The 13,019-nt window shown below is 35.5% G+C and overlaps 1 protein-coding gene across 4 annotated transcripts in view; it reads left to right on the plus strand.

Moving 5' to 3' along the window:
* Positions 1-13,019, plus strand: part of LOC134531681 (cholinephosphotransferase 1) — a 127,878-nt gene that overhangs the window by 77,564 nt on the left and 37,295 nt on the right. For all 4 annotated transcript variants that reach the window (XM_063367483.1, XM_063367484.1, XM_063367482.1 and 1 more), the window contains 3 exons: positions 3,110-3,268; positions 3,366-3,491; positions 12,110-12,257. In XM_063367483.1, coding sequence (XP_063223553.1) covers positions 3,110-3,268; positions 3,366-3,491; positions 12,110-12,257 — 433 coding nt within the window. The remainder of the gene's footprint in view (positions 1-3,109; positions 3,269-3,365; positions 3,492-12,109; positions 12,258-13,019) is intronic.

Below are 13,019 nucleotides of genomic sequence, written 5' to 3' on the forward strand. Positions count from 1 at the left end.
GATAAATGGTGTGACATATTATACACAATTTTGGAACACATTAAATAAATTAGCCTTGCTATTTATGGAAACTAATGCTTCAGAATACGCAATTTCGAATTTCACTAGCATTTTTAGGAACAAATTAGTCGTGCTAAGTGAGAGATAGGTGTACTGTTATGTAACAAAGGAAGCTCGAAAAACCCCATTTCCGTATGAAGCAAAATTCCTGATTTGTGACTTCTTCAAAGACTTTAAAAGCATCGTCTACCATAACTGTGCACCCAGGAAGTAAATATGGTGTTCCTGCTGTGACATATTTGTGCATTACATTATTGTGCTAGTGGTACTATAAAATATAAATTGGATTTTGATAAGAAATTTTAAGATTTACCTTGATGACCACATCCATTCTAAGTCTGAAATCCATGTACACCCAGAGATGATTACCCCCTTCCAGAAGTGCCAACATCTGCAGGAGCTTAAGGTTGTCATTCCAAAAGACTACCATACTTTTTATAACAGTTTACCTCATACATGAACACTATGGAAGTAATAGTTGAACATTTCCTTTGTTGTGCTATTGTTTACTGCACTCTTATATTTTTACCATGGTTGCTTCTTAAACGACTTGATTTTAAAGACATTTTTTTTCTCGACAAACTTATTTAGAGTTTGCAACATCTTGTATCGTCTAATTATTCTCAATCTAACAAAATATTTTTGAGAAAAAAAAAGTTATTAAGTTAAGCACTGAGATATAGCAAGGACATAAATATTTATAATTGTAAACATAGCCTGTTAAAATAATTGTCATGAACATTTCTGGTGGTCACAATTATTTAAGAAATTTTTCTCTCGTGAAAAACTTACATTTTCGTGATGCAAGGTTAAGAACAAAGCTATTGTTTTGTTCTAAAATTCAGGTAAAAAGTTCTTAACTGAAATAAATCTTGTAACAACTATGATTTAATGGTTTTGGATGCTTAGTTAGAAAATTTAATAAAAAGCAAAATAGAGGCGATAAGAAAAATCTTTTTCATTTATGTAATTTGCTTTACTAATTATGATTATTAAAACAAATCTCCGCATTCTTGCAAGAGGATTTTTGACATGATTAAGGTTTTCTAAATATACAAAAATGTATTCAAAACTCTACTATTTCAAAAAACTTCTACTGTAGTAAATATTTTTTATAACTAAATCTTGTAATGTTTAACAAGTAATATTAGTAAAATTAGGAAAGATTAATTCATAATTAAAATAAAAATGCATTAATTGAGAATTTGTTGATTAAAACTGAGTAACTTCTACCAGACGTTAATAGACGAACATTATCATCTTAAATCTATTGTTTGTCTTAAACTTTTGGTGGGAATGTACATATATGTACATTATGTACATGTATCTACAAATTTGTAAGATAACAGGCAGAAAATTTTCCATGCCATTTATTTGAAACTTTTATTTATTTTTTTGTAAAATAGCATTATGAAAATGTTTCAAATGCAAAATAATAATTAAAAATTAAAAATTAAAGTTACAATATTTCCTGTTATAAGATTGCTTGCCTCAGCGACCTAACTCAAAATGCTTTATTCAAATAATATTGTAATCTTTTCATTGTATAGGGTTTATCAAATTTATATAGTTTTCTAGATATTTGCACTAAAAAAATATATATAATTAATTTATTGCTAGTTTTTTTCTGATTATATTGTGTAGAAAAAATATGTATTTTCAGTGGAAGTATTATAATGGTACTATTAAAATTGTTGCTGGTTGTCTCCAAAAAGGGATATGGTATATTCTTTTTAAGTATATAAAATTCCAAAGATTGATTATATAATCTATGGTTAGTTTATCAAGGATAAAGAAAGTAGCGTTAAAATCTTTCAAATTTTTTTTATTTTTTATTCTTTAAAGGTTTATAAAATTAGTGGAAAACATTTATTCATACATCATTAGCATAACTTCTGCTATATTTTCAAACTCAAATGTAAATAATGTTAAGCTTGCTTGTGAGAGTGTTTTTATTAGAAATAGATGCTGCACTTCTACCATTTTCTCATTTATTCAGCTTATGCATGTATGTATGCAAATCAGTCTGTAGTGATAAGTTTGCATGCTTATTTTGAAAAGAATTCATATTCAGCTCTGCTTGTAGTAAATGTTTTCTGGAATGTGACTAAACCAAAAAAGTGGAGTTTGATATTACATATTTGTTAAATACTATGTGTGCATGCTTTAAAACTTTAGTAAATTGCTTTTGACTGTTCAGCTGCTAACTTTTTTTTAGTAGTAGGTGTACGATGATAAATACTTATTGCTTAGTATGTTCAGTGGTATTTTGCTAAGGCTGTAAACTGCATTTTTTTTCTTCTGGAAACTGGTAAGGTATTGAGATAATGCATGTGTTCTTTAAGTGTAGAGCAATAAAAAATTTTGAAAAAAAGTAATTTTTATTACATTATAATGAATCTTATCCATTATGAAAATTTGTTCCATTGGTAATTTTTTGGTGAAAAAAAAACTGTATGTATTTGAATTATTTTGGGGTCTAACTGAAGAAAACAATTAATGTTTATATGTTTTTTATGTGAGCAACTGTTGTTCTTATGCTGGAATATTAATTTAAGTAAATTTTGTAAAATTCTTTTTTTCTGGCTTTATTTGGGATATTTTTATGTTATTCTTTATGTCACATAATGACTTGATATCATGGTTCAAAATTTAGTCATTATTGTTTTGCAAATTTCTTGAACTGTTTGCATGAGTAAAAAAAATCCTATTTTAAGAAAAATTGACAATATTGTTTACACATCTTAATTATATATGTAATATATATAAAATTTACTTAATGTGTACTTATGCCCGAGTTTTTCATTTCTACAGTTAGTCACATCTCTTGGGCAAGTCACTAGTAAGAGTGTGGTAGTGGTTTCCACTAAAATAATATTTGTGTTTATTAAATATAATCTGTTGTAACAGTAATTCTTTAACAACAAATTGTCAGTTTCCACATTTATAAGCAATCTATTGCACCAAGGTTTCAATTAATGAAATAATAATGTTGTCTTTGATGTTGTTCGAATATGACTTGTCTTATGAGGGCTGTGTTCTCCCCCAGGGAACCAGCGTCTTGTCTCCAGTCATACCATTCAGTTTGGTCATCTTGTCAGCGTTCATAATTTATCGCAAAAGTATAGAACATGTGTATGAAAACCACCCCACGCTTTACATTGTGGCATTTGGATTGGTTGCAGCAAAAGTCACCAATAAACTTGTGGTAAGTTGCTGGATTTGTGATCGTAATATATTTTGTAACATTTCATAGTTTCTTTGGGTTTGGACTTTTCTTTTCTAATTTATATATTCTATTTCAGGTTGCTCACATGACAAAAAATGAAATGGAATACTTGGATTCTTCATTAGTTGGCCCTGCAATGCTTTTTTTGAACCAGTACTTCAACTTCTTCATACCAGAATACATTGTTTTATGGATATGCTTGGTAAGCAATAGTTTCTAATAGCTGAATCCCGATGATTGTATTTTTGAGGAAACTGTACTGGCGGTCACTGCCCTGTATTTCCCATTGCCGTACTCATGAGGTGCGATGGCGTAGTAGGAGCTTCTTTCGTGGCCTTCGGAGGTGAGCTGGATGGTTGCTTCTAGTACAGGTCTATCATCTTGTGATATCCGTGCTCCTCTCCCAGCCTCCTACTTTTCCGATCATTTGTCTCCCACTCAATTCCCGTTAGGATTTTCACAAGCGGAAGACGTGACAAACATAGTCGTGACTCTGGGGGCTTCCACGAGTTATTCCTGTTACATCTGCCAGTTAATTCCATCAACGTTTAGTTCTCATCCATTCTCATCTCATTGTCTTTATTAATTAATTTATTCATTCATAAACTGTCTGACCAGACGTTCAGGCTAACCCGCAAATAGTTATCCCAGAGATCTGCATTGTAAGGGCTAAGTTCTTTGAATACAACTTTTGGAAAATGAGCACATACACAAACACTTGAAAAGTTTTATTGGATGTTGAAAAAAAAAATTTAAGTTCCTAAAATAAATGTTTTTGTCAATGATTTATTTCTGAAATAACTTCTCTCGGACACAAACTGATTTTTACTGTTTTTGTATATCCTTCACGAAAATTCACAAGTCACAGTGACTGCTGTCTTCGAACCATGAAAACAAATACATGTAGAAACTACGAGCTGGTTGTACAAAACAGCTGCACTGACTCAAATGGACAAATATATTGTTCTAGGGTACTGAAGGATGAAAAATTACATACTGTTAGCAAAAAAAATCCAGCGGTTGCTTGCAACTCTGTCCTCGGAACAATGACAAAGTTACTCTATCATTGTTGTGGGCTGTTACCAATGACTGGGGCCAGAATCTCCAATTAAAAGTTCTAGGTAGGTTTGTAACTACATACATAGTTATAGGTGAGATGTGCTCGTGTCTCACGCGCGACCTGACGAGGTGAGAGTCGAGAGCGGGCCGCGGCGGGAGGGGAGCTGTCGAGTGGACAACCGGGCACGTGCCGCGCCAGATATGAGTCACTTGATTACGAACCGTTTCAGATTCTTTTCCCGTTCTATATCCACACCGTCCTTCTTACGGTAATTCCTTGTGTTTAATATTGGCTATATTTTTATATCACCGTTTGCTACATTATGTCTCAGCATAGTGTTGTATTAAAGTTTGTTTGGTTTAATTAGGTATTGGTATTTATGTCGTTTCAAGGTCGCAGATATTGTCACAGTATATTGTCGTATAAAAGTTAATTCTTTACTTGAGGGAAAAAAGGGCGCGCTATAAACGAGTATATATGGTATGTTGATTTGTGAAGCATGTATATCTATAAGTGGTTCAGTGACACTTTTTATGCCACTGTACCTATATAATGCAAGGAGAAAGCGTTCTCAAGAAGAAAGCGTTCTCCAGTTTTGGCAGTCTTCTCTGGGTCAGCATTTTAGTTTTTTAAAAATACCTGGACAAGCTTGTTTACATCCGTGTTTTTTCAGAGAACATTGGCACATTTAATTTTTCCTTGATTAAATAGTGCTGATGATGTATCACAGCCATTGAAGGCGTGCAAGTATAATGTGTTATCATTCACTGTTTTATGTATACTTTTTGTTGAATATATTTGTTTCAAAAATTTTCCCTTTCCTGGTTTGAGAATGTATATGTTTGAACATGTATATAGAACTGTCAAAAGAATAAGAATATCTATGTCTCCGAAATCGCACTGGCATGATGTTGGATTAGGCATACTGGGGTTACCACAAAAAAAAGGCACCACTTGCTCTATCTCATGGTGGTGTGGAAATGAGTTTTTTCACCAATACTTTATGGCAATTGTGCACTGAAACTATTGATTTTACAAAAATAAGGTTACTACATTTTTTCTAGTTTAATTTATCACATAACTATTTTTATTGTAAAAAGTAATTGGAAAGGAGATGTTTTCAAAGAACTGTTTTGGGCACCATTTTTTCAATATGGCGGCGATAGCGACAAATATACGAGGTGGCAAAGTAAAAATTAAAAAAGAGCACGTCGAAATCTATCTCTTTCAAAACTCCCGGAAAACTATCCAGGTAAACCCCTTTTTGAACACTGTAAGTCAGGCAAGTCGCTGTTTCCATACAGTTAAATTTTTGCTCAACACCAGTCCAGTCAGTAGGTAAGGAAAAAGTAGCTTGCCTTGCAGAAGGTGCGGTAGAAGCTTTAATGTTTTTATATTTTTATATATTAGGGCTAGCATTGAAAAACCCATGTTATCAAACATGGCTGACCCCAGGACACCTTTTGGTAGCCAAAAATCTACCAAATTTATCTTCTTTTTTTTTTTTTTTTTTGGTTTCTTCGTTTCAGAAACGAATGATAGTAGCAATTCAGTGTTTTAAAGAAGATTAAATTTCCCATAATATTTAATATTATAACTTTTCTGTGGTACTAATGCTCAACATGTTCTACAAAGTTAAAATTTTTTTTTTTCAACTTTGTAAAAAGAAGCATTAACATTTTCTTCGGAGAGAATAACCCAATTAATGTTTAAAGTTTGACTAGAATCTTTATTCTCATAAGGTTTCCCTACTTGTCATGTTTTACCCTCTCCCTTCCTTTCCACACTTCCTTCACTCCTCCAACTCCTGACCATGAACTCTCATTTCTCGCCTGATGGTCGTAGTTATAGATGACTCAATCAGACCTCAATAAAAAATTACTAACAGCTGAAACTGTCAGAAAAGCAGGACATGTTCAACTGCAAACCTTGGAAAAAGCAGAGATTACAGGTTATGTGTCGGTTAAAGATTTGCAGTAGCTTATTCAATTTCGAATGAAATAGTACCATTGACCACTGATGTGGTGTAACAATGGATACAAGATCCAAATTTAATCAACAATTTTCATTCTCATTTCGACACCAATCACGTATAATCTTGTAAAAAAAATGCAAATAACTCTGTTAAAAGATGTGTTTTATGAAATTCAATCATCCATTGTATCAAAATAATTATAGGATTTTGTTGCTGATGGCCATCCTGAGTTGAATATGTTACTGTGAAACTTGAAGGTTTTCACCTTTAACATTTATGGGAGCCATTGGCACAATATTGGCTGGCAGTGGTTTACTGAAACTGTTATCTACTTTCTACACTGACAATAGTGTTGTTTACAACCCAGATTACAGCCTTCCCCATGACAACCCAGTAATAATAATTTTTTTATAAATTTTTGTCATATTTCAGGTTAGGTTATCAAGTGATGTAAAGTTTTTCCTTTTAGAAGTAATTTTGAACTGACCATGTCATGTATTGTGAACGTAATTCACATGGTTTAATACTTTTGTTTTTATAATGCATAAGTTTATTTTTCAAGTATTTTTTTTTTGCTGGCTTCTTTGTGTGGGAAGGCATGCTGACGTAATTCTCCTTGGTTATTTCCACGTCAGAGGCTTTATTCTACAGGCTAGGCATTGAGTCACAGTCATGGGATTGTTAGATATAGAAATTGCTAGGGTCATGGGAATGGACGTAAGAATTTCGTGGAAGTTTCTGTTGCCATGCGCAGTGATTGGCTGAGAATTATGTCAGTGAGCCCAGGACACTGCCAGCACAAAGGGAAGGAAGACTTTAGGGTTTAGTCATTGTTTGAGCACCGTACCGAGAAATCATTGTTCAAGCACCGTGCAGAGAGGTCATGGTCGAGCGATGGCTCAACTAACATAATAATGTTCTTTTGATTAAAACATAACTTTACAACTACGGTCCGGGCGACGCCTAATAACTTTTCTTCAGAAATTTTCATAAATTATAACTTCTTTTTTTTACCGTAGTCGTCGGCAAAGCCCACAGCGAGGCGACAAAAGTTTTTGTCCAGCTGTTGCTGCCTGGAACTTATCCGGGAAACGTACTGTGGGTTATGATAACCACAGGATATAATTCATAAGAAGAATCTACTTTGTATCTCCTTTAAAGTATGTACATCTACAATTTTTTTTTGTTCTGTTGTGCGGAAGACTGAGATATTGTGATTTTACGTGAATAAAAAAACAATAGGTAATACATCAAACACTGCCTATGAATTACTTCATGACCTGCTACCAACCTGTATGTTCACTCATCACCTAATTTTGAGCTAGCCGGAGGTGATGAGCTGTAACAGTGTAGAGAAAAGTGTGGATACTCTGTCAGAGCATATTTATTGATTCATACTGTCTTGGCTTCTCTGGAATGGGATACAAGTGAGGTTACAGATGGTGAATGTTCTTGACTGTCAGATGTGATAAACTGTTGTTATAGAGCCGAATATCGCAGCCTGTGCTTCTTTGATGGGTGATGCTGCAAACTGTTGGCATGTTCAAACTTAAGAAACCCACTTTAAGATCATGCGTTCAATACTTTTGTATAACTTTCCTCAAACAATTCACAACGGCTGAGCATACAGGCAGCTGAAAGCTCCTTCTTGACTATTCAAAAGGCTTTACCATTTTTCATTGCAAATGGGCATTTCTTACACTCCAAAATTGTGCACCTCTACCTTCAAGATATGTTGAAAATATAACTTTTGTACCTAAATGATCTTCACAATCTCACTACTAAAGGGAAGTTCACCATTAGACTATTCAAGAAGGGCTGGTGTGGAATTTGATTGGAACAAACTATTGAGCAACTACTTACGAAGAAAATGAAAGCCAGTGGAGAGGTTACATATGGTCAAGAGTCTTCAGGCAGTACTTAGCAAAATGGACTTTGACAATGATATACAGAGTGTGTGTGATGAAAATATCTGTGATTTACACTATAAAACATCAGAGTAGTATGAGGAAAGGTGAAGTTCTTGTTCAACAGAAACAGAAACAAATCAATTGAACTGGGAGAGTGGCTTTTACTCCTCCCTTCCTTTCAGACACTGATGCCACCATGTCATTATGCTGTGGTATTTTGATGTGTAAACATCTTATCTGTCAAGTTTATTTTCAAAATGAATAACATGAGAACACATGAATTTGATCTTTACCAAGGTTAGATGTTTATACATCACTGGCAAAAACTGAAAGACTAGCTCATATTTTGTTACTGGAGCAGCAGATGTTGACTATCATTTGGTTGAAGAGCTTTTCAGGGAAAGGGTCATGAAAATGGTCTCTCATGGTAATTTTACGAATGTGACCTTGAAGAGGATAGACAATTTGCAATCCCAGCATCTGTTGTCAGCAGGACTAAAGCAGGAACCTGAAAGTAACTGCTGTTGATTCACTTACTCTTGTCCAAAGAGTTGGTCTTTCGAGCAAGTTCCATGATGAATTAAAAAGGCTTTTGGCATACAAACTTGCACCCTACCCGATGTCGCGTAAGGGTACTAAATTTTTATTGTACATGGTAACACTCCAATTGAATGCAAAGAAATGACAGGAAAGAAACTGTAGCAGATAGCTTCTACATTAAGTTATTTGGCCTCGCAACACTTTATTTTCTACCATAATTTAGAGATATTCTTCATTTCTGAATAGACAACATGATCTCCTTTTATGGTTATCATACAAAATACAAAAAAAAATCAATATAAACTTGTTTAGGGCTTGGCCTCACATGCCAGTCAGATTTTTTTCTTTGCTATTTTAAGACATTTATGAAAAATGTTTTTAATAAATGTAACAATAGAAGTTATACCCATCACTCGGTTGTGGAAACATGGAAAACGTACTTCTAGGTGAGTCACCAAGATGATTAGTCAAATAGGCGTATTTGTAAATACAGTAAACTCTGGGTATATCGCGCCTCGATTGATCGCGGAATCGGGTATATCGCGGGTCAAACCATGTTCCCCAGTCAGAAATGAATAATAATGGAATAAATGGTTGACAGCATATTAGGATAATTTTGCGTTGTAACTAACAAACTAAGCATCGGGCAGAAAAAAAGCCTAGGCGTAGAAAATGTCCACAGTGAAATTCTAAACAAGATATCTCCGTACATTATTCCTCTATCTTGTAGGGTTTTCAAATTATGGTCCAATCCAGCCCAGTGATATTTTCTGAAACACTAGTTCTTAACGTCGCTTTATCTCACAAATGAAGCATCGGAACGGGGACCTGATAAAGCCCACCGTCCAGCGACATTATCCAGCGTGACTCGGCTGGGGATTGATGTTGGATAGGCTTGGTTGTCGGCAAGCGCTGGGTAGGGAGAGACGAGCCGAGAATATGGAGAGAGGTAGAGATTAGAGCGGGCAGAAACTTGAAGAGGGGGAGTGGGGGAGGGAATGTGTTCACGCAGCACACAGGCAGAGCATGAGTCACTTGACTGAGCAGCGTTCCTGCGTACAAGGCAAAATCAGGTAGTCCGGTGTTTAAAATTCCACTACAGAATCTTAATTGGTACTTTACTGGACATCTGTATATAAATGTTTTGTTACAACTTAAACCTACAGACGTAATATTATTGGGTAATTCATTGTATTATACACGTTCATCTTTTTACTTTCGTATAATGTTTTAACATTAAATAGTAAAGTAAATCAGCTAGCGTATTTTTAATCTTTGCCCAGGAATTCCCAGGGGTCCAATACTTACGTGAACCATACTGTACCACTTTTGCCGTGAGGTAGTAAACAAGTCCCGGAAATGTTTATGTGTAACGGTCTCCCGACCTTTAACCAGAGGCTGGGGAATATAACACTTGCCGATCCGAGCCACACACACTCAGCAACTCGACACAGCGTTTGATGAAATAAGTAAAGACATAGTTTAACACGGTTTTTAATACGGCGTCACTGATTGCGCTAAAATTAAATTGGCACAATTTTTGTTTCCCACACGTGACCATTTATAATTTACTGTAAGCATGGATAGTAAAGTTTAACCACTTGACACGATAGACGATTCTTTATTTTTTATTGTACGAATGCTAGAATCGTTTTTTCCTGTATCTGCGGCCTACTTCTGCAAAAGACAAGCTATCTGTAAGTAAATATAGAATTTTTATTTTGTCAATCAAACTCGGTACTTTGCGATTCATATTTGGTTTGAAGTATCACTACGGCCTTTCTTTTTAGAAGACTTCGACCACAGAATCGTGTGTAACCGCACACACTGCACTTACTTGTTACGGACACTGACGAAGCAGATACTGTGGCTGACACCACGAGACTGGCAGCAGCTTGTGTGCCGCACGTGTGTTTGGCGGCGTTTGGAGCGCTCGTAGGCCGTGCGACAAACTGTGCGCGGCACACGGAAAAATAAAAAATAAAATTCAACATTTAATATTTATCTTTAAAATTTATTATTTTTATTTTTTCACCCGCGTTTAGTGAAAACTGCGGATGAAAAGTCCGCACAACGGCGGGCCGTCTATACTGTGCGTGCTTGCCAACCTATTAGAACACAGGCAGTGTTTTATGCCTTTTGACCTTGGTCACATCGAAACATCGCGGTTATGCAACTACGCGGGTAAAAGTTACGTCCCCCGACAACCGCGTTAAATAGGGAGTGTACTGTACTTGTTTTACTTTTTACTAGAAGGAGGTAAAGTATAGCATACATTTGGTGAAAAAATGAGAAACAAAACATAAAATATAGTGGCTGTGTTGTGAAATATCTGGAGGAATTGCCATACAAGAAGAATAACTTGAAAATGCAATAATCTGACGTGGCGGATGAGACCCCGTCGTAATGATCCTGCCTCTCTAGCACATACAGTGTTTAGAGCTTCAGAAGAACACCACCCGATTTTAAAACTGCCCAAGATATCTGAGTGGAATCTGTGTACGAAAAGCATTTAAGAATATGCTGAGGGTGTATGAATAGTTCTGTTTCATTGTTTTGTTTTTAAACTGTATTTTTAGGAGAGTGAAAAGGGCTAAAACATGTGTTTTCAGAATAGTTTTTAGACATGAAATACCTTGTAAAGATTCTAGGAATCACTCAAGGGCTTTGCATTAAACCTTACCACATCTTAAAATCTCCATCATACAATGTTATGGTTACTGCTTAAATTTCGTAGTTGTCCTATGCAAAACAATAAGAGCCTTGCGGTTTAAGGTGATGCCACACTAAGAAGCTCCAGCAAGCATCACAGTTATCATCCCGCCTCATTGACATAGACTATGCAAGCCCCTTAACTCCTTCCTGCCCTCCGAGCAGAAGGCGTATCCCTACATCATTCAGTTTGTTCGTCTTTCATGGCATGCTGCTAGATGCTCGCCACATCTCTGCTGCCAACTTGGTGTAGGATTTTGAGTTCCCTGTGTCCTTCATTGGCTGTCCAGTTCAATTTTTTTTTTTGATGGGGTGTTTGTTTGGTGAGATTAATTCCTCTTTATGTAGGTGATCAGGGCTTGATCCTCGGCTGAGTCACACCTGAATTTAACGCAAGTGGGAATCATGACTGATGTTGTAGGAAACCAGTGGGTTTCTCCCACTCATTCATTCCATCAACGCTCCATTCTCACCTCATTACCTCTCATCATCTCTGCTGACCCAGGTGTGACTAGATGTTCAACCGTAATCCATTTGTGTGTTTCAATGTATATTTATTAGAACTGCAGCATTTCTGGAAACTGCAGTGGCCAGTCACTTTAACTCAGCCTGGGTTTCCCCAGGTGTGGGTGACCTTGGACATGCTGCGCTACTGCACAGTGGTCTGTCTTGAGATCTGCAACTACATGAACATCCAGCTGTTCCGCATACCGTCCAAGCCGTCGGGCTTCTCGGCAGCGTCACCAGCCGTGGCTGCTGCTGAGAAAAACGGTATGGGTAGTTCCGCCAGTCACGTGGGTAGACCGGCCAGGAGTAGGACCAGTAAGAAATCTCTGCACCATCACTACCATTAGCACGTTGCTGGTTGTCGTATGGGTTCCGAGGGAGACTCCTGTAGAACGCAAAACACCTCAACTCAGTTTATTTTTTTTTACAACTGGGTAACATCCCTTATGTTTATTAAGATTCATATAACATATAATATACTAAGCAGTTGTAAAGTCTTAAGCACAAATATGTTTTTAGAAATTCAAAAGCTATAGTGTTTATATTATATTTTGTATTTTATGGTTGTATCATTAAAACTGCTGGTGGTCTTTGTTTGCATTAATTTTTTTGTTATACCATGGGTGGACATTTGGAAGTTTTAACAAGACTTATCTATTTTTATAATGAATTGGGCAATCATATTGGTCTATGCTGTTGTGTTTGAATGTTAGTCTAATGTTTGCACATAATTGTATTAACTAATTAATGAAAGTAAAAGTGTTTACGGTTACAGATGGTGTTTGATTTTCTAAAAAAAAAAAAATAGCAAAACAGAGTATTACGTATTTATTTCTTCAAGTATTTAGTTTCATTTATTGCCTTTTCATTGGCATTTACCTTGAAGCTTAATTTGAAGGAAAAAAAACTGTTACTGTTTTTGTTAATGTAGAAGCAATTTCAATTGGTAATATTTTAGAAGGATTTTTTTTTCTTATATTTTGTTTATGTGTGCATTTTTGTGTTAAAAAATGTATATATGTATGT

The sequence above is a fragment of the Bacillus rossius genome, chromosome 5, assembly GCF_032445375.1.
Source record: "Bacillus rossius redtenbacheri isolate Brsri chromosome 5, Brsri_v3, whole genome shotgun sequence".
NCBI lineage: Eukaryota > Metazoa > Arthropoda > Insecta > Phasmatodea > Bacillidae > Bacillus > Bacillus rossius.